General features: G+C 46.3%; 2 protein-coding genes across 9 annotated transcripts in view; both read right to left on the bottom strand.

The window, feature by feature from the left end:
* Positions 1-7,576, bottom strand: part of MTF1 (metal regulatory transcription factor 1) — a 51,636-nt gene extending 44,060 nt beyond the window's left edge. The window contains exons 1-3 of one of the 4 annotated variants that reach the window (XM_063657436.1): positions 6,335-6,409; positions 4,379-4,512; positions 4,054-4,302 (exon numbers count right to left, since the gene is read on the bottom strand). In XM_063657436.1, coding sequence (XP_063513506.1) covers positions 4,054-4,197 — 144 coding nt within the window. In that variant the 5' untranslated portion in view covers positions 4,198-4,302; positions 4,379-4,512; positions 6,335-6,409. Of the gene's footprint in view, positions 1-4,053; positions 4,513-5,547; positions 6,165-6,334; positions 7,220-7,444 lie in introns of those variants that run through there. The other 3 variants (XM_063657435.1, XM_054494702.2, XM_054494720.2) reach the window with 3 other exon arrangements.
* Positions 7,546-21,660, bottom strand: part of INPP5B (inositol polyphosphate-5-phosphatase B) — an 82,538-nt gene continuing 68,423 nt past the window's right edge. For all 5 annotated transcript variants that reach the window (XM_054494658.2, XM_054494667.2, XM_063657424.1 and 2 more), the window contains 7 exons: positions 20,187-20,349; positions 19,124-19,359; positions 14,718-14,831; positions 12,647-12,731; positions 11,900-12,027; positions 10,443-10,554; positions 7,546-9,267 (listed from right to left, as the gene is read on the bottom strand). In XM_054494658.2, the coding sequence (XP_054350633.1) occupies positions 9,152-9,267; positions 10,443-10,554; positions 11,900-12,027; positions 12,647-12,731; positions 14,718-14,831; positions 19,124-19,359; positions 20,187-20,349 (954 nt within the window). In that variant the 3' untranslated portion in view covers positions 7,546-9,151. The remainder of the gene's footprint in view (positions 9,268-10,442; positions 10,555-11,899; positions 12,028-12,646; positions 12,732-14,717; positions 14,832-19,123; positions 19,360-20,186; positions 20,350-21,660) is intronic.

Below are 21,660 nucleotides of genomic sequence, written 5' to 3'. Positions count from 1 at the left end.
CTAGCCTTGGCTTAGACACCTCCAATGGTTTCCCACCATTTCTAGAAGAGTACAGTTCAAAACCCATAGAAGGTTGTCACTGCCTTCCATGTTTGGATCTTTGCTGTCTTTCCATCCTTATCTCCTTCTACTCCTATGTTCTAGCCTAAGGGTCGGCACACTACAGCCAGTGAACCAAATCCACCCCACTGCCTGTTTTTGTGAAGTCTTATCAGAACTTGGCCATGTTCATTCTTTATGTATTGTCTATGGCTGCTTTTGTGCTACAATGGAAGAATGGAGTAGTTCCAACAGAGACCTTATAGCCTGCAAAGCCCAGAATATTTACTATTTAGCCCTAAGCAGAAAAAAGTGTGCTGACTCTGTTGTAACAGGACAACTGGCTATTCTCTGAAAATGGCCTGTTTCCCACCTGCATTCCTTGTTTCATGCTGTTCCTCCCTCTTGGAAAAACCTTCTCCTGCTTTTTTCCTAAATTGTATGTTGTCTTTAAGACCAGCTCAAACGCCACCTTTTTCACAAAGACTTCCTTGATCCCAGAATTAAGGGTGAGCTTCCCTGTGCTCACAGTGCAATATCTGTACCTCTCCTTCACATTTACCACATTGTGTTTGCTGCTATGATTATTGGTGTAAACAATTTCTGCTTCTATGCTATAAATCAACTACCACAATCATCTGCAACATCCACAGAGCATAACAGCATTTTGCTTTATAAATGTTTGTTGAGTTGAAATGAACCCCCCTACAAGCTCAAATATTGGACTGAAACCAACAAGATAAAATTTCATAGGGAGGTATTTTTATTTTTTATTTTTTGAGACGGAGTTTTGCTCTTCTTGCCCAGGCTGGAGTGCAGTGGCACCATCTTGGCTCATTGCAACCTCCACCTCCCGGGTTCAAGCAATTCCCCTGCCTCAGTCTCCGGAGTAGCTGGGATTACAGGCATCTGCCACCACGCCTGGCTAATTTTTTGTATTTTTAATAGAGACAGGGTTTCATTGTGTTGGCCAGGCTGGTCTCGAACTCCTGACCCCAGGTGATCCACCCGCCTTGGCCTCCCAAAGTGTTGGGATTACAGGCGTGAGCCACCATGTCCGGCCGGGAGATATTTTTAATAAGGCTTACATGCAGGTCTCCATTTTCATTTTTGTCAGATCTGACAGCTGCATACATGAGAATAATCTAGAGCAGGTTTTCTCAATCCCAGCACTATCGCTATTTTGGGCCAGTTCTTTGTTGTAGGGGGCCGTCCTGTGCACTGTAAAACATTTAACAATGTCTTTAACCTCTACCCACTAGATTCCAGTATCGCCTCCACAGTATGACAACACAAAATGTTTCTAGACATTGCCAAACATCTCCTGAGGGCAAAGCTGCCCGCAGTTAAGAAGCACTACTCTAGAAATTTCCAACTATAAGCTAACAGTAAGATGTTGCTGATAAAATATAGACTATATAGTAATTGTAGTACAGTGTCCAGATTAAGAGATAAGAACCATAATGTATTCAGTGCTAGTTGACTCACACTTATGAGACTGCGCTCAACTGCAGATTTTAAAAGGACTTTGGGGCCGGGCGCGGTGGCTCATGCCTGTAATCCCAGCACTATGGGAGGCCAAGGCAGGCAGATCACCTGAGGTCAGGAGTTCGAGATCAGCCTGACCAACATGGAGAAACCCTGTCTCTACTAAAAATACAAAATTGGCTGGGTGTGGTAGCGCATGCCTGTAATCCCAGCTACTTGGGAGGCTGAGGCAGAAGAATCGCTTGAACCTGGGAGGCGGAGGTTGCAGTGAGCCGGGGTCACGCCATTGCACTCCAGCCTGGGCAACAACAGCGAAATTCCGTCTCAAAAAAAGAAGAAAAAAAGGACTTTGGAAAACTGGAATTCATATAATCAAAGGTGACTAGGCTGATGAGAGACTGGGGAAAATGTCACAGAGGGACATTTAAGTAAATGGAGGTGGTTGGCCTATACAAGAGGAAGAAAAATCCATGATCTTCAAATAGCTGATGGACTGTCCTGTGGGAGGAAGTTTACTCAGGAAGGCAGATCTAGAACCAGTGGGCAGCACCTGCAGAAAGGCAGGTTTTGGTTCTATACAAGCAAAAGCTTTCTAACAATGAGAGCTGGCTAAGAAATGTATTGGGTTGAGGTATGAAACACTGTGCTCTTGTTGTTCTGGATGTCTTCAAGCAGAAACAAGATTAACTGATGTCAGAGATGCCATAGGGAGATTTCTGCATAGGGTAGGAGGTGGGACAAGATGGTCTCTCTAAGGCTAGCAAAGGAAAAGTGATATGCCATCAATAAGCCATATGCAATTTCAAGACCTCAACCACAGCAAAAAAGATATTCCTTGCTGAATCATTCACCCTATTTCTGTTTGGTAACATCTTAGTCCTTGGTACTGTAATTACTAGTCACTTTTTTTTTTCTAATTTACCTGTAATAGTTCCTGGATGGGCCGGGCATGGTGGTTCATGCCTGTAATCTCAGCACTTTGGAAGGCCGAGGCAGGTGGATCACCTGAGGTCAAGAGTTCGAGACCAGCCTGACCAACATGGTGAAACCTCATTTCTACTAACAATTCAAAAAATTAGCTGGGCATGGTGGTGCGCGCCTGTAATCCCAGCTACTCAGGAGGCTGAGGCAGGAGAATTGCTAGAACCCAGGAGGCAGAGGTTGCAGTGAGCCAAGATCGTGCCACTGCACTCCAGCTTAGGCAACAAGAGTGAAACTCCATCTCAAAAAAAAAAATAGTTCCTAGATAATGTATATCACTACCTTTAAACCAGAACTTTTATTCTGCTAATAATAACCACGAATATAATTTGTAAAATGCTTTACAGTTTTCAAAGCATCCTGACATGCGTTAGCTTACTCACATTAGCTAAACATGAAAATGAAAACTTATTTTAGATAACCTGCTCTCATTTACTGTCTCTTGCCTGAATTTCCTTTTTCTTTCTTTTTTTTTTTTGAGACTGAGTCTTTCTCCGTCATCCAGGCTGGAGTGCAGTGGCGCGATCTTGGCTCACTGCAACCTCCACCTCCCAGATTCAAGTAATTCCCCTGCCTCAGCTTCCCAAATAGCTGGGATTACAGGCACCCGCCACCATGCGTGGCTAATTTTTCTATTTTCAGTACAGATGGAGTTTCACCATGTTGGCCAGGGTGCTCTTGACCTCAGGTGATCCACCTGCCTCGGCCTCCCAAAGTGCTGGGATTACAGAAAGTGTTGGGATTACAGGCATGAGCCACTGTGCCCAGCCTGAATTTCTTGCTTTCTTTTTTTTCTTTTTTTTTTTTTTTTAGATGGAGTCTCACTCTATCGCCCAGGCTGGAGTACAGTGGCATGATCTTGGCTCACTGCAACCTCTGCCTCCCAGGTCCAAGTGATTCTCCTACCTCAGCCTCCTGAGTAGCTGGGATTACAGCCATGCACCACCACGCCTGGCTAATTTTTGTATTTTTAGCAGAGACGGGGTTTCACCATGTTGGCCAGGCTGTTCTTGAACTCCTGACCTCAAATGATCCACCCGCCTCAGCCTCCCAAAGTGCTGGGATTACAGGCGTGTGCCACTGTGAAATAAAAGTTCATTAAACATTCACTAAGATAATAAAACATATTCCAGCAGATACTCATCTCCAAAACAAATCATTTAAACACAACCAGGAGATAAGCCAAATATAGTTATTTCTTTATCAAATAAGCCAACTCTAGTTATTTCCCTGTAGATAAGCTAAATAGTTATTTTAGCACCAGAAACATGGGCCTACTTAAGTGAAATTTCTGTTTTATTTATGATTTGGGGAAGGAAATTCGAGAAATTACAATTTCATATTCCCAAATTTCAATGTGGCTATACAAACCAAAAGTTCCAGAAGCAATCACAACAAAACCTGAAGCATATGTTGTTGATAACCAAAACTACTGTAAGTCCTAACCCCACAGACTCCTTTACTCCCCAGCTAAAATTTGCACCAAGAATTTTGTAAGGACTTGCCCCAAAACCAAACTAGGCCCTCACTGACTGCTTTACTTACTTCTTTACGTTTTGTTTCCGGACATTCCGACTGCAGAGTGAGGGTTGCACCTTCAATATTTCTTGGCATGGGTGTGGAACCAGGGTTTATTGTCAAATGAATCTGATCTGGTGAGATAATGTGCTGCACATAACCCTGGGACATTGCTTCATGATCTATCAGGTGAAAGCCCTCTTCACCCCCTACTAGAAAAGGCAAGTGTTCTCCGCACTGTCCATCGTCATCTTCATCCTCCAAAGTGCCAGGGTCCTGCTCAATAAGAACAGTGGTCCTATCATAAACAGTTCCAGATGAGGAAGGCACCAGTCCGTTTTTATCCACAAACCTGAGCATTTTATCATCGGGGGTCAGCTCATCTTCCTCTGCCTCAAAGTAGATGATGTTGTTGTCTGGACTGTGTTCCCCCATGGTTCAGTTGTGCTCAGCCCAATTGTGAGAAATGAAAACGTAACGACTTGTCTGCAACAGAACAAAGCCAGAGTTAGAGTCATACCACAAGACCCACGGACCTCCCCAGCAACCACAAGGCTCATTTTCCCTCTCATTTAAAAAGCAAGCCAAAGCAAATGAAAAACCATCCTGGGGAATAATTTTTTTTTTTACTTTAACTTTAAAACCATCAAGTCATTTTTAAAGAAAAGCAATGCTGGCTGGGCGTGGTGGCTCACGCCTGTAATCCCAGCACTTTGGGAGGCTGAGATGGGAGGATCGCTTGAGGCCAGGAGTTTGAGATCAGCCTGGTCAACATAGTGAGACCCCCATCTCTAACAAAAAAAAAAAAAGAAAAGAAAAAGAAAGAAAAGCAATGCTTTTCAAAAACTGAATAAGTTCATAAGACCTTCTGAATACGCCTGTCAAACAATTTGAAACTTGGTCAAAATATTTAAAGGGGACAAAAGAGCAAACAGAACAGTAGCTGCTTAAAGGCTGAGTTGCTACAAATCTTAAGGGAAACTCCACTCAAATATCCTCCAAATCAGACCACGAGGCAGTAAATGGTTTCATGCAGTTTATGGTAGAAGGAGCAAGGCTTTGGAGGCAGAGTCATCTACCTACAAATCCTGTCTTTGCCTTTTACTACATGGGTAACTTTTCTGTGGCTCATTTTTCTTATGTGCAAGGTGGGACTAGTAATTCCTGTTCTCTCAAAGTTTTTATAAGAAATAAAAGAGGCAACATATGTAAAGCACAATGTTTGGTAAACAGTAGAGGAACAAGTGTGAATTCCTTCCCCTCTACCTAGAACAGATGTTTCAACCTTCTGCGTGGAAGGGCTAATCCTCAATCAGGCACAAACAACGAAGATCACTGTATCTATTTATGTCCTAAAACAATATGGTGTCAACAAGAAGTTATGGTTCTGTAGTGGGCTCTCGTCCCTGAATCAATTGAGTCTTATTATTTTTGTTTCTACAGCCCCTAGCATAGTACACTGATACTATGATAAGAGTTCAGGAAACGTCAGCTAAATGAATGAAAGATATGCCTACATACTCTCTTGTGAAGATATACTATCTTGGGAAGATACATTCTCTTGAGAAAAATACCACATTTGAAGCTTTCATGTTCTGGAATAGTGATTCTTCCTTCATCTGCAAACACAGGCTCTACAAATGTGGGTTTGGCAGGCAGAACAGAGAATTTTAAAATAATCAGCACATCCCTTTTAGTTTTCAGTCTGGCTTTGCACTTTCTTTCTCTTCTACTCTGGGTTAAAAAGTGAGCATTTACTTAGTGGGATGGCTAGACAGTTACCAGAGACAGGCCAAAGGATTGGATCCGGGAGGTACCGGCCCGACCCCTAGCTCTGGCTTACGCAACCCCACAGATGTACATTTCGCTGCATCTGAGAAGAGAGAGAAGAGCACCGAGGGCCCCAGTGGGCTGCCCCGGCACCCTCGGCGGCAACGCGGAGACCAACTGTCCGGAACAAACAAGACCAGGAGGTTTGAAGGTAGCCAACGAGGAGTGCGAACAGAGCCCCCTTGAGAGAAGGCTGGGAAAAGGAACCTGTCTGGGATAGCCCCCAGCACAGGGCTACACAGAAAAATCCGAAGACAAGCTGGGGGGTCTCCAAGCACGGAAGAGAGGGGCAGGGTCCGAGTCTCCATGGAAACAGGGAAGGGGGGCTGGATACCCATCCCCATGGAAACGGAGAAGGGGTGGGGTCCCTATGGTGACCAGACTGAGGTCTCTTTTGGGAAATGCTTCAGGAGGGAGCCTAAGTCCCGCGCCTCCCGGTAAATCCCAAGCCCAGGCCGAGTCTAGTTTCGCCTTTTACCTCCGCGGCTCCCGGCAACGGCGGCAGCAGCAGCTTCTCCCCTCCCCAGCGGCACCATGATTGCCCCCACCTTCCCCTAACGTCACTTCCGCTTCCTCTTTCCGGGGGAAGGAGGGGACAGTGGATCCGCCCCTCCCTGGCGCCTCTGATTGGCTCAGGTTGTCAGGGGGCTGAGCTGCAGCCTCCAATTGGCGAGCGGGAGGGGCGGGGCGGGGCACCGGGGGGAAGGCGCCCAGGAGGTGAGTTTATCCGCGTGGGGAAGCGCCTGGGGTGGCCACGCGCGGCCCGCAGGGTGTCGCCCTCGCGGCACCGGAGTCAAGGAGAAGGGAACGAATCCCCAAGGAAGAATCCGAAATGTCCTCAGCCAGGTTTGCGCTGACCGCCCTCGCCCTGGCAGCTAAGCCGCAGCGGGAAGGACCACAGTTGGCAGTCAGAACCCTGGCTCCAACCCGCCAGGGGAGCCTGCACGGCCGCGACGTTCCCCGGTTTCTCCTGCCGGGGCCCCGGCCTTCCCTTCAGCACCCATCAAAGTTAACACAGGCAGGAGGCCCAGAAAGGAAGACAAGACCCCAAAGGCAGAACTAAGAGTATTCTAAGCCCAGCTGGAGAGGACGCCGCCTCCTCTTCCCCTTCTCACGCGCTTGCCTAGGACCTCCAGCTCCCTTCTCACGCGCTTGCCGAGGACGTCCAGCTGCCTTCTCACACTCTTGCCCAGGCTGGAGGTCCCAACTTTCTTCCCCTGCAAGAGGACGCGGCTACGGCGGGACTCATGCCCGGGCCAGTTAGCGCCACCTACCGGCCACTCCCTTCCTTTCGCCGTTCACATTGTCCTGCTGGCCCGTGTCTTAAACCCATTTTACAGTGCCCAAAAGTAGTGGGCATTCGTACCCAGCAAGCGATTCTGCCTTCGTTATGCCCCTGTCCTTTCCAAATGCCTGGAGGATCTAGCTGTTAGATCCTCCCAGCTGCCACTGCCTGTTTTAACCATAAGCTGCTTCTCTCGAATATTCAGATGGGACAACTCCAAAGACCAGATGAGGGGTCAAGGGGTTCAGGCCAGTGCCATAACCATTTCTTGCTGGAAGTATGTGAATAGTGACTGGTACCCACCAGACTTCCAGGAATATGTCTCTTTGGCCCCAGGGCTTGAGCCACAAAGTCCAGCTGCAGCGAACTGCCATCTCTTAAGACATAAAAACATACACAACCGCCACTGTTAAAAATACATTTATCATTAAAATATATTACACATGGAGACAGGATGCATCATATACAGTTTGGAAGACTTGCTGGCCCAGAAAATCCCACTTGTTTCACCGAACACTCATTTTTTCAGTGATTTTACATTTTATTTTTAGAGACGGGGTCTCCCTCTCTCACCCGGGCTGGCGTACAGTGATGAGATCATAGGTCACTGCAGCCTCAAACTCCTATGCTCAAGTGAGCCACCCACGTCAGCCTCCCAAGTAACTGGGACCACAGGCATGCATCACCACGCCCAGCTAATTTTTTTAAAATGTTTTTGTAGAGAGGGGTTCTCCCTGTGTTGCCCAGCCTGGTCCCAAACTCCTGGTCTCAAGTGATCCTCCCACCTCAGTCTCCCAAAGTGCCGAGATTACAGGCGTGAGCCACTGTGCCTGGTCATTTTAATTTTAAAATGCCTGTATTGCCCTCAGAGGCTGAGCAACCAGCCTCAGAGTTATCGAGCCATTATCTGGGCAGGAACGGGAGTAGAGTTTGCATATGCATATACACATCCTCAGATGGAGCACTGAAAGCATCTGAGGTGGCTGTAGCCTGTTTTATCCAGCAGCTTCTGCCTGCATTCTCGCCATCCAACTCATTGGCCTTTCAGGACTTTCCATCAAATATCTGATCATGGGGATCTCAGCCCAGACTGACTATGCCCTGGAGGTAGGGTGAGTGAGTACAAGTACAGTTATTTAAAAACATTTTAGGCCAGGCGTGGTGGTTCATGCCTGTAATCCCAGCACTTTGGGAGGCCGAGGCAGGTGGATCACCTGAGGCTAGGCATTCGAGACCAGCCTGGCCAACATGGTGAAACCCTGTCTCTACTAAAAACACAAAAAAATTAGCCAGGCGTGGTGGCGGACGCCTATAATCCCAGCTACTCGAGAGGCTGAGGCAGGAGAATTGCTTGAACCAGGGAGGCAGAGGTTGCAGTGAGCCAAGACCACGCCAGTGCACTCCAGCCTGGGCAACAAGAGTGAAACTCCGTCTCAAAAAAAAAAAAAAGGCCAGGTGTGGTGGCTCACACCTGTAATCCTAGCACTTGGGGAGGCCGAGGCAGGCGGACTGCCTGAGTTCAGGAGTTTTAGAACAGCCTGGTCAACAGGGTGAAACCCCGTCTCTACTAAAATGCAAAAAATTAGCTGGGCGTGGCAGTGTGTGCCTGTAGTCCCAGCTACTTGGGAGGCTGAGGCAGGATAATTGCTTGCACCCGGGAGGCAGAGGTTGCAGTGAGCCAAGATCGTGCCACTGCACTCCACCCTGGGCAACAGAGGAGACTCCGTCTCAAAAAAAAAAAAAAAAAAAAAAAATCAATCTGTGTTAAATAACTAAAGTTGAAAATTGTATGTCAGTTTTATTATGGTGGATTTTCTCCCGTGTCTTCACGACTCAGCACTGAGTGTGCTAACCAATGGTGGGCTTAGTCGGGGTACTAGGCTCAGGAAATAGCTGCCATTCTTGCTACCAAGTGGCCTCACATAATTATCTTAAGGCAGCTCTTGAGCTGAAACAGGTGGAGCTGGTAATTGGCAGCCTCAAGTAAAATAGGAGGAGAGATAGAGAGGCTCAGAGTGGGTTGCAGAGGAACTGGTGAATAAATTCTTGAGCCTTCTTCTTCTCTGTCATATCAAGCTTCTGGTGACCAGCTGGGTTTCGAAGCAATAAGCTGCCAAATATGCTAGCTGCAAGAAAAAACACAGAAAAGAAATGATTCAGCAAAAGAAGGTACTAAAGACACACATCACTTAACGACAGGGATATGTTCTGAGAAATGTGTCATTAGGTGATTTCATCATTGTGCAAACATCATAGAGTGTACTTAAACTTTCACAAACTTGTACTTACACAATTCTAGATGGTATAGTCTATTGCTCCTAAGCTCCTGTACAGCATGTTACTATACTGAATACTACAGGCAATTGTAACACAGTGCTAAGTATTTGTGCATCCAAATATATCTAAACATAGGAAAGGCACATCAAAAATACGGTAATATGAGCCGGGTATGGTGGCTCACACCTATAATCCCAGCACTTTGGGAAGCCTAAGCGGGCAGATCACTAGAGGCCAGGAGTTCAAGACCAGCTAGGCCAACATGGTAAAGCCCCATCTCTACTAAAAATAACAAAAATTAGCCTGTCCCTGCCAGTGGGCTTTCCAAGGGGAATGGTGCTGTGTCAGAGATGGCTGAGGTTGGGGGGTTGTGGGGGAGGCGGCCCTGCTTGGTGTCCTGCCTCTCTGGTTCCTGCCTCCTCCCCCAACCACCCCGTGTCCCCAGTGGGGGCTCATCCCCAGGATGCGATGAGGTCCATGAGCGTGGTAGGGATGGTTGAGGCACGGGCGTTGGAGGGTGTGGCCCGGTGGCCCCTGTCCAAGGGGTGGCTGTGAGGGCCTGGGTGACCATCTGGCTCCCAGCCCTCTCCCATCCTGCAGTGGGGAGGGTCACTGCCCTTAAAAAAAAAAAAAAAAAAAAAAAAAAAAAAAAGGCAGGGCGCGGTGGCTCAGGCCTGTAATCCCAGCACTTTGGGAGGCCAAGGTGGGTGGAATCACGAGGTCAAGAGATGGAGACCATCCTGGCCAACATGGTGAAACCCTGCCTCTAATAAAAATACAAAAATTAGCTGGGCGTGGTGGTGAGCACCTGTAGTCCCAGCTACTCAGGAGACTGAGGCAGGAGAATTGCTTGAACCCGGGAGGCGGAGGATGCTTTAAAAGATCTTTCTGCTTTAAAAGATCTTTGCCCAGAGCTTGATATTTTAATTCTACTGCAAGGGATCTGGGACCCTTCTCAACCTCATTTCTCATTATGAGTCTCTCAGTTTGCAGAAATGCTTTCCATAGACATTTGGCTGCTTACCTAGAATATTCTCATCCAAATGATTTTTTGCTGAATTTTTCAGCAGTTCTTGCAAAAACGCCATCAAGTAGTGGAAGACATTTTTGTGGAATGTGGGGAGAGTAGAAATGACCTGAAAGAGGAAGAACTGGGATTTGTCTTTTGTTCACTGAATCATTTCTCAAGTGCCTACTATAGTCCAAGAACTGTATACACGATCCAAGTGCACAAGAAAGACTGTGCACAGAAAACTGGTTGCTTACCACTTGGCATAAGTATCAAAAGAGAGGTACGGGTCAAATGCAACATGAATTTAGAAGTCAAACTTTTAACTACATGTTCCTATAAGACGGAAGGAAATAAGACATTTTAGTTGGGTCTTGAATGTAAGACAAAATTGGACTTACAGAGGTAAGAACTGGGGTTAGAGCAAAGAAAGTATAAAAAAGGGCAGGAGAAGGGAAATAGTGAGGTAAGTAAAGAGAACACTTTATGAGAAGTCAATTTTGGCAGGAGCATAACTAGAAGGGTTGATCAGGCCCTGATCAATGAGTACTCCAGCTATCTGCATATCAGAATCAGTTTGGAAGTTTGAATAGATTCCAAAAGTGATTATTGGCTCAGCGGCTCATGCCTGTAATCCCAGCACTTTGGGAGGCCGAAGAGGGTGGATCACCTGAGGTCAGGAGTTCAAGACCAACCTGTCCAATATGGTGAAACCCCATCTCTACTAAAAATACAAAAATTAGCCAGGCATGGTGGTGCACGCCTGTAATCTCAGCTACTCAGGAGGCTGGGGCAGGAGAATCACTTGAACCTGGAAGGCAGAGATTACAGTGACTGAGATCGCGCCAATGCACTCCAGCCTGGGTGACACAGCAAGACTCCATCTCAAAAAAAAAAAAAAAAGTGATTGTGATTCAGTAGATTTGGGGTGTGGCTTTAGAATCTCTATTATTGGCAAGTTTTCTAGATTATTCTGCCAAGGCCTGTTGTATGTGTGAACCACCAAGCTAGATCATAGAAAGTCTTCAATATTTAAGAAAATCAGTAATTGGCAATAGAGAGCCAAGTATGGTTTTTGACCAACAGTCACATGACAATAGCTTTAGAATACACAATCTGATGGCAGTGTGCAAAAAAAATCAGCAGAAGAAGATCGTGAATGCAGGGCACTGGACCAAGCTAAGTACAGTGAGAATGGAAGAGAGAGAATGGGTGATAGATCAACGAGACTGGGCACGTGGGAGGCAAGGAGAGGGTGGAGTCAGAAATGACTCAGGTTTCGGGGTTGACTCACTGGAATTAAGGGTGATGCCATTAAAAGAAACAAAGACATAAGAGAAAGAACAGGTCTGAGAAGGAAAGATAAGGTGTTCAGTTTCTGAGATGCTACACTTGAGGAACTGTGTCCACTCTGTTCCCTTAGCCCCATGGGGTCTGGGGCTAACCACATGCTGCTCAATGCTTCCTCTCACCTGTTTGCTTGCTGTGTAGTTGCCAGAACACTCCAAGCAGTTATGGTAGGTGCTGTAACAGATGACAGGCTCTGGAAGGCTCTCCAGGAAAAGCAGCAGGGCTTCAGCTACAGAATGATTGCTGGCAGCTTTTGGCCCCATTGTTAAGGAACCAATAATGCTGCTGTCCATGGTTACGAAAAGGCCCAGGAGCAAGCACATGCCAGAAGTGCTGCCTGCCCTGTCAGGCTCTCTGCTCAGGGCTAGGATGCCAGCCTAACTTCTCGAAGGGACCACACTGTTTGTCAGGTGAGCCAGGCCCTCCTGAGTTCCTGCTCTATTGGTTGCTTAAAGTTGTAAATTCTTAGCCTGGGCAACATGGCGAAACCCTTCCTCTACGAAAAGTTCAAAAATTAGCCAGGTGTGGTAGTATGCACCTGTGGTCCCAGCTACTCAGGAGGCTGAGGTGGGAGGATCGCTTGAGCCCAGGAGGTAAAGGCTGCAGTGATCTGAGATCACACTACTGCACTCCAGCCTGGGTGATAGAGATGGACCGTCTCAAAAAATAAATAAATAAATAAATAAAGTTGTAAGTCTTCTCTATGCAAACTTTAAGTAAAACATGGTAGCTGAGGATACAATATCAGATTTTGAGCCGTAAAATACTTTCCTTTTTCTCACCCCCTCACTCATATTCTCTCTCTCTCTCTCTCTCACACACACACACACACACACACACACACACACAGCTGAATGTCTGAAGGATACAGAGGTTATCAATCATTCCAGTATCCAAGCAGTCCCTGATATGTTCAAATTCTGACCTCAGGCCTGGTTGCTGAAACAGATCTTCCTGCAAAAGGGAAGACAGTAACAAAACAATTATTTTCTCAGAAAATCATCAATGATTTCCTGACCTGGCAATATCAATAGCAGAATGCAAAAAGGAGCAGTGTGGTGAGGCCTCTGAATCACCTGACAGATAATCTGATTTAGGCTGATGTGGCGAATTCATCTTGCAGGCCTTCCCTGGCATGTTTCTACAATACGTCTTCAGGCATCTACTATAAACCTATGGGTAGGGCACACGTCACACAAGAAGATCCAACGTTGGAGAAAATGTAAAAGCAGCTATGTTTCCTGCAGTAGTATAGAGGGATTACCCAGGGGAAAAAAAATGAAGAAAATATACAGTGCATAAGAGCATAAGAGAATGCTAACAAGGCACCTTAATGCTTTGGGCAAATAAAATTATGGCAGCCGTCAGGCGTGTTGGCTCACGCCTGTAATCCCAGGACTTTGGGAGGCAGAGGCGTGTGGATCACGAGGTCAGGAGATTGAGACCATCCTGGCCAACATGGTGAAACCCTGTCTTTAAAAAAAAGACAAAAATTAGCTGGGCTTGGTGGTACATGCCTGTAATCTCAGCTACTCGGGAGGCTGAGGCAGGAGAATTGCTAGAGCCCGGGAGGCGGAGGTTGCAGTGAGCCAAGATGGTGAACTGCACCCCAGCTTGAGTACCCTTGCTCTGGTGACAGAGCGAGACTCCATCTCAATAAAAACAGATTATGGCAGCAAAGCTATTTCCATTAGCTCATGATACTTTATGTTCATTTGTTTTACAAAATGACTTAACACCATATAACTGTATTAATGATAATATTATATGTATTGCTCAAAAGTTCCATTTGAAAGGAGTGCTACAGAGAAGGTAGAATAGTACAGCACTGAAGAATATGACTTCTCTAGCCAGATTAACTGTATTCAAATTCCACCTCTGCCCATTTATCAGCTTTGGGACCTTAACCAAGTTATTCACCTTTCCAGGAATCTGTTTCCTCATCTGAGAACTACTGTGAAAACTAGAGGCAATGCTGTAAAAAACACTTAGAAAATAGTGCTTGGTACACTGCAACTTTCAATAAATGTGAGGGGAAGAAAAGTGAAAATGGAATATCATCAGAATGTATATTTAAAAAAAAAAAGGATGTTGCTCTGAAGTGGTAAAGTGGGCTTGTAGTTTGTATAGGTCTCCCTGAAACCTACATAAACAGGTCAGTGAAACTAACCAATCGGATTAGTGAAGGCTGCCCTAGTCACTCTAGAAATCAGGCCTCCAAATCTGTGGCCCAGGGGTTGCATCTGGTCCCCTGCCTCTGCTTGGTTTATCAACAAGTTGGCCCCACCCATTCCCAGAAGCTGGTGAGAGTTCCTGAAGGAGAGCGATGACATCCTGAGAGGCCTCCAGGCAGCTTTCTGGTTGGGGGACCCCAGAGGCCATGGGAAGGAACATGCTGTGCTGTGCTGGGATGGCTTTCCTATGCAACGCTACTTCCCTTGGGGGTAATCAGGTACTACACGTAATAGCAGGGCCTCTGGCAGGGCGCGGTGGCTCATGCCTGTCATCCCAGCACTTTGGGAGGCCAAGGCAGGCAGATCACCTGAGGTCAGGAGTTGCAAGACCAGCCTGGCCAACATGGTGAAACCCCATCTCTACAAAAATACAAAAATTAGCCAGGCATGATGGCGGGTGCCTGTAATCCCAGCTACTTGGGAGACTGAGGCGGGAGAATCACTTGAACCCGGGAGGCGGAGGTTGCAGTGAGCCAAGATCGCACCATTGCACTCCAGCCTGGGCAACAGAATAAGACTCTGTCTCAAAAAAAAAAAAATACCAGGGTCTCCCAGGAGTGTGAAACATGGCATACTATCTATCCTTCCTCCCCTCCCTGGGTGAAGAACAGTTCTCCACAGGTTCCTTACACAAAAAGTTCTTGGGGCTGATGGTCCTCAAGGCAGCCTGGCCTCAATCAGGTCTGAATGCTTAAACACAACCTACCTGCTGGACAGCATTACGGTACAGGTAATCAACCATCATCCAGAGCTCTTTGGGGATTTCCATGGGGCTCTCCAACTGGCTCCCATCATCTCCAGTCCATATTGGCATCAGAGTCTGGAAAGCAATCAAGATCATGACAGAACTTCTGCCAGGCTGGCTCCAGGAAAATGCATCATGGCATGGGGACGGCAAACCCATGGAAAAAGGAAAACATTCCACTGCCCCTAACCATGCATTCCACAGACAGAAATGAAATCAGGTAGTATGATCAAGGAACAAAAGGTAATTTTTGAGAATCAGGAGAGGGTTATGACAAGCAGTTTCAATGAATCAGGTGAAATATGCACCATCTTTTTAGGAAAAAATCATTCCTACAGCATTTCACTATTAGAACCAGAGAGAAGATGCGGTCTGGTGAGGAAACAGCACAGACTTGGGAGTCCAAAAATCTGAGTTCAAGGCCCAGGTCCACTATTTTGATTTTATTTTTATTTTTATTTTTTTGAGACAGTCTCACTCTGTCACCCAGGCTGGAGTGCAATGGCATGATCTCGGCTCACTGCAACCTCTACCTCCCAGGTTCAAGCAATTCTCCTGTCTCATCCTCCCTAGTAGCTGGGATTACAGGCGTGTGCCATCACGCCCGGCTAATTTTTTGTATTTTAGTAGAGATGGGGTTTCACCATGTTGCCCAGGCTGGTCTCAAACTCCTGAGCTCAAGCAATCCACCCACCTCGGCCTCCCAAAGTGCTAGGATTACAGGCGTGAGCCACCATGCCTGGCCCGATTTTTTTTTTAATTAATTGATTTTTTTTTTTAATTTTGAGATGGGGTCTCACTATGTTGCCCAGGCTGGTCTTGAACACTTGGACTCAAGTGATCTACCCATCTCAGCCTCCCAAAGGGCTGAGATTACAGGCATGAGCCACCATACCAAGCCTCCAGGTCCACTGTTTTTATTTATTTATTTGAGATGGAGTCTTGCTCTGTCGCCCAGGCTCAGTGCAGTGGTGCGATCTCGGCTCACTGCAACCTCCGCCTCCCGGGTTCAAGCGATTCTCCTGCCTCAGCCTCCTGAGCAGCTGGGAATACAGGCGCCCACCACCGCACCCAGCTAATTTCTTTATTTTTAGTAGAGACGGGGGTTTCACCATCTTGGCCAGGCTGGTCTCGAACTCCTGACCTCGTGATCCACCCGCCTCAGCCTCCCAAAGTTCTGGGATTACAGGCATGAACCATTAAGCCCAGCCTCCAGGTCCACTGTTAACTCACCATATGACCTGTGACAAATCACTCTCCTTGATTGGGCCCCTGTTTTCATCTACATGATGAAGAAGAGGGAGTTCAAGACTCCCTAAATTTAAAAATGCACTAGAAAAAAAGCATACATATTACCATAGGTCTGCTCCAAATTAGTTCCCTTGTATTAGAATTGTCTCCATAGAAACCTTTTAGATTGCAGCAAATTTAGTTTAGGATGATAACCTACCGATGATGATTTAAAAAAAAAACAAAAGAATAATATCATTGACCTACCAATGATGATTTAAAAAAAAAACAAAAGAATAATATCATTGACTATGGAACTTTCATTATTTTAGAATTCATGGCTGAGTTTGTCTTCTTTTATTTTTAGAGACAGTGTCTTGCGCTATCGCTCAGGTACTACAGACTTGAACTCCCAGGCTCCCTCCCACCTTGGCTTCCCAAGTAGCTAGGACTACAAGTGCACACCCCCATACCCAGCTCATTTCTTAATTTTTTTGTAGAGATGGAGTCTCATTACGTTGAGCAGGCTGGTCTCAAAGTCCTGGCGTAAAACATTTCTCCTGCCTTGGCCTCCCAGAGTGCTAGGATTACAGTCGTGAATCACTGTGTCCAACCCATGGCTGAGTTTCTCTAATGTACTGCTACAAACTGAATGTGTATGTCCCCCTCAAATACGTACGTTGAAACCTAATCCCTCATGTGATGGTACTAGGAGGTAGGGCCTTTGGGAGATGGTTAGGTCATAAGGGCTCGCCCTGATGAATGGGATTAGTGGCCCTAAACAAGACACCTCAGAGACCTCCCTCCCCTCTTCTGCCATGTAAGAACACAGTGAGAAGATGGCCCTCTATGAACCAGGAGGTAGGCCTTCACCAGCCACCAAATCTGGCAGTGCCTCGACCTTGGACTTCTCAGTCTCCAGAACTGTGAGAAATAAATTTCTGTTGTTGATAAACCACCCAGTCTATGGGATACTGTTATAGCAGCCCAAACAAACAAAGATACATACTATAAGTGAAATACTGAAAAACATGGTCACAGCATTTTGTAGCTTTTCTTTCCTATCAAGAAGTGGAGTTAGGCAGGGCATAGTGGCTCATGCCTGTAATCCCAACACTTGGTGAGGCCGAGGTGGGTGGATCAGCTAAGGTCAGGAGTTTGAGACCAGCCTGGCCAACATGGCAAAACCCCGTCTCTACTAAAAATATTAAAAAATTAGCTGGGCATGGTGGCATGCACTTGTAGTCCCAGCTACTGGGGAGGCTGAGGCACAAGAATCGCTTGCAACCCGGATGGCGGAGGTTGCAGTGAGCCGAGATCGTGCCACTGCACTCCAACCTGGGTGACAGAGTAAGACTGTCTCAAAAAAAAAAAAAAAAAAAAAAAAAAGGCTGGGTGCAGTGGCTCATGCCTGTAATCCCAACACTTTGGGAAGCCAGGGTGGGCAGATCACCTGAGGTCAGGAATTTGAGACCAGCCTGGCCAACATGGCGAAACCCTGTCTCTACAGAAAATACAAAAATTAGCCGGGTATGGTGGCGGGCACCTGTAATGCCAGCTACTTGGGAGGCTGAGGCAGGAGAATCGTTTGAACCCGGGAGGCAGAGGTTGCAGTAAGCCACGATCATGCCACTGCACTCCAGCCTGGTGGACAGAGTGAGACTCTGACTCAAAAGAAAACAAAACAAAACAAAAAAGGCCAGGCGTGGTGGCTTATACCTACAATCCCAACACTTTGGAAAGCTGAGGCAGGCAGATCACTTGAGGTCAGGAGTTCAAGACCAGCCCGGCCAACATGGTGAAACTCCCTTTCTATTAAAAATACAAAAATTGGCTGGGTGCAGTGGCTCACGCCTGTAATCCTAGCACTTTGGGAGGCTGAGGTGGGCGGATCACCTGAGGTCAGGAGTTCAAGACCAGCCTGGCCAATGTGGTGAAATCCCGTCTCTACTAAAATACCAAAATTAGCTGGGCATGATGGCGGGTGCCTGTAATCTTAGCTACTCGGGAGGCTGAGATGGGAGAACTGATTGAACCCAGGAGACGGTGGTTGCAGTGAGCCAAGATGTGCCACTACATTCCAACCTGGGCAGCTGAGTGAGACTCCGTCTCAAAAAAAAAAAAAAAAAAATTAGCTGGGCGTGGTGGTGTGCATGCCTGTAGTCCCAGCTACTGGGGTGGCACAGGCAGGAGAATCACTTGAGCCCAGGAGGTAGAAGTTGCAGTGAGCTGAGATTGAGCCACTGCACTCCAGCCTGGACAACAGAGTGAGACTCCATCTCGAGAAAAAAAAAAAAAAAGCCAGGCGTGGTGGCTCATGCCTGTAATCCCAGCACTTTCGGAGGCCGAGACAGGTGGATCACCTGAGGTTGGGAGTTCGAGACCAGCCTGACCAACGTGGAGAAACCCCGTCTCTACTAAAAACACACAAAATATTAGCCAGGCGTGGTGGTGCATGCCTGTAGTCCCAGCTACTCAGGAGGCTGAGGCAGAAGAATCGCTTGAACCCGGCAAGCAGAGGTTACGGTGAGCCAAGATCACGTCATTGCACTCCAGCCTGGGCAACAAGAGTGAAACTCCGTCTCAAAAAAAAAAAGAAGTGGGGTCTTTCTCCACTCATAGAATCTAGTCTGGCTTCACAACTTGCTCTACCAATAAAACATGGCAGAAGTGGCCTTGTATGCATTTTGGAGCCTATGCTACAAAAGGCCTTACAGTTCTTCTCTCATGTTCTTGCCACTACCTACAGAAGCCTGAGCTAGCCTTCTGAATGATGAGTCCATGTGGTGAGTGAAACTCAGAGAAAAGCTAACACCAAGACATGTGAGAGAGGCCATCTGGAGCCCTCCGGCCATCACAGCTGCCATCTGATTATAACCACACAAATGGGGCTAGATGAGACAAGCAGAAGACCCACATGGGAAACCCACAGAATCATGAGAAGCAATAACTCGGTGTTAAAAACTACTAAAATTTCAGGATGGTTTGTAGCACAGCAATATACAGCTGATACACTAAGCAAGCTCTAGGAAGCTGAAGAGTTTCTAAGTCCTTAGGAAGGTAGGCATAGGAATATCTTGTTTGACTGGCTTGTCTGCTACAAAGTTCTAGATGTTTCTTTGTGGCATATTACTCACCAGCTCACTAATAGTTTCAAGTGGTAGGTCCAAGATTGGCTCTCTCATGTAACACAGTGTATGAATGGGAGACCCAAAACAGCTGGGCAGGTAGTTCCCAGACACAGACAAAAAGTAATCCTTTCCCCTGTCCAAGTGCAGAACCAGAATGTCCTCAATTTTGTCTTCACCCGAGTTGAGCTTTGTAGCTGTCGTCTTATTTATGAAGAGCTCCAAGTCAATCTCAATGTCAGAATCTGCAGAGAAATTTTAAAAATAATGTTGGCCAGGGGCAGGCCAAGAGGAAAGGGGAAAGAAGGTAGGAGGGAAGAGGGGAAGGCATAAAGGGTTAGGAAAAGGAAAGAAAAGGTATCAGCCAACCAACAAGCATTTAAATGTGCTTGGCATGCAGGAGACACAAGAACAAAGAGTTTATAGTCCAACTGGGAATATGAAAACAACAAACAAAAACATTTGAATAGACAAATGCTATAAAATTCAAGCACTAAGGAGCACAGCTCAAGCTAGAAATACTAACAGAATAAGAAGGCATGGATCAAAGAGCCTTCCCTGAGCCAGGTAAGATGAAGACGACTGACTCAGTAGAAGTGTAACGCAATTATCGGCCTGTGAATTGTCCACAAAACACCCTTCATTGTTCCATCACACAGTACCATGCAGAGTGTGAAGGAGAAGTCAGGAAAAATGTGGATGGTACATTCCAGAGCCAGATATAATTTCTGGATTACTTCCCCATTATCAAGAGCAGATAATTGGGAGTTGATTATAGCAAGATAGTAAAATGGTTCCTTTAACAGCAGCACCTGCTCTACAGCAATCTTATGTTTTCTCTTTCTGTGAAATTATGGAACATATAAATGACTGAGAATGCTTTTGAAACTGAACTCATGCTCCTCACTATTTTCTATTTTATTCATGAATGGGTTCATCTATAGGGCTTTTTAAAAAACCTCAAGCAGAGAATAAAACACTCAAGCAAAAAGCTCATTTTAGGAAAATGAGCAAATATAGAGTAAGGCATTCCCCAAACCAGATACCAGGAAGCTAGGAACAGAGGCCTTACCTGGCAGGAGGAAGCCTCTGCTGGGGTTGGCATTCAGCCACTGCTTACAGTAAGACTCTTCATCAGGCTTGTTGATGAATTCAAAATGACAGGGTACTTGTCCATTATGAATTGTAAAGGATTCTACTTTCAATTGCATGTACTTCACATTCTGAAAACAGAACTGGGAAGAAGCCCGGGGCCAGTGAAAACCAGTGCCCTTTCCTCAGCAACCTGCCAAGCCACCCCAACTGGGCAGTCCTTACCATGGAAAGAAAATGAAGGACCATCTCTTTTAAATGTTTCAGCTTTAAGTATCTACCTGGGAGGCCACAGTTCCCACTAAAGACTAGTTATCTGTGTTTAACCCAAAATCCAAAAATTCCATTTGTTTTTGTATGTCTACTTCCTGAAGAAGTCAAAGTTTATATCTTCTATACCCAAAAACCATTTACAAAATACCCTTCACAAATTCCACTTCTAAACATGAAGATCAAGCCCATCCTTCCAAGTAGCTGGACATCTAAGGCATTAAAAATGCCATCTGCGGCTGCCACAGTGGCTCAGGCCCATAATCCTAGCACTTTTGGAGGCCAAGATGGACAGATCACTTGAGCTCAGGAGTTCAAGACCAGCCTGGCCAACATGGCAAAACCCCATCTCTACTAAAAATACAAAAATTAGCCAGGCATGGTAGCACAGCCTGTAATCCCAGCTACTGGGAGGCGGAGACAGGAGAATTGCTTGAACCTAGGAGGCGGAGGTTGCAGTGAGCTGAGATCGTGCCATTGCACTCCAGCCTGGGTGACAGAGTAAGACTCTGTTTAAAACAAACAAACCAAACAAAAAACGCCTTCACCTTACACCCCAATTTGACTTTGTACAATGTCAAGTGTGAGTGATCTTCCATGTGGCTCTTCCATGAAAAACCTTCAGACCGTATTCAACTTCCTATATTACCTATTCCTTTTCTATACTGTCTTCTCTCCCATTAACTCTTGGGTATCCAAACTCAATTTAATCTCAAAGCAAAGCATCAGTAAGAAGAAAAATCCATTGCAAGAATACACAATAGTTATTCTAAAATCAAAACACATTTTGAACCATATTCTGGTTTAGAAGAGCAGGACATGATGACCTAAGCCAACAACCTCTCTCTTCTCAGCTAACACCATCAGCCTCACTTTATCTAGAAGCAGTCTATCAAGAAAGACCACAGTCCAATAGTGCTATAGGTGCCTCCTAGAACTCTGAGCTCCAATAGATGAGGAGATTTAAGCTCTAGGAATAGAAGAGCCCAACACTAATTGGTTTTTTTTTCTGAGACAGAGTCTGTCGCCCAGGCTAGAGTGCAGTGGCGCGATCTTGGCTCACTGCAAGCTCCACCTCCCAGGTTCACGTCATTCTCCTGTCTCAGCCTCCCGAGTAGTTGGGACTACAGGCGCCCACCACCACGCCCAGCTAATTTTTTGTATTTTTAGTAGAGACGGGGTTT

This window comes from Pongo pygmaeus, chromosome 1 (genome assembly GCF_028885625.2).
Source record: "Pongo pygmaeus isolate AG05252 chromosome 1, NHGRI_mPonPyg2-v2.0_pri, whole genome shotgun sequence".
Taxonomy (NCBI): domain Eukaryota; kingdom Metazoa; phylum Chordata; class Mammalia; order Primates; family Hominidae; genus Pongo; species Pongo pygmaeus.
This window is presented reverse-complemented; position numbering and strand designations above follow the sequence as displayed.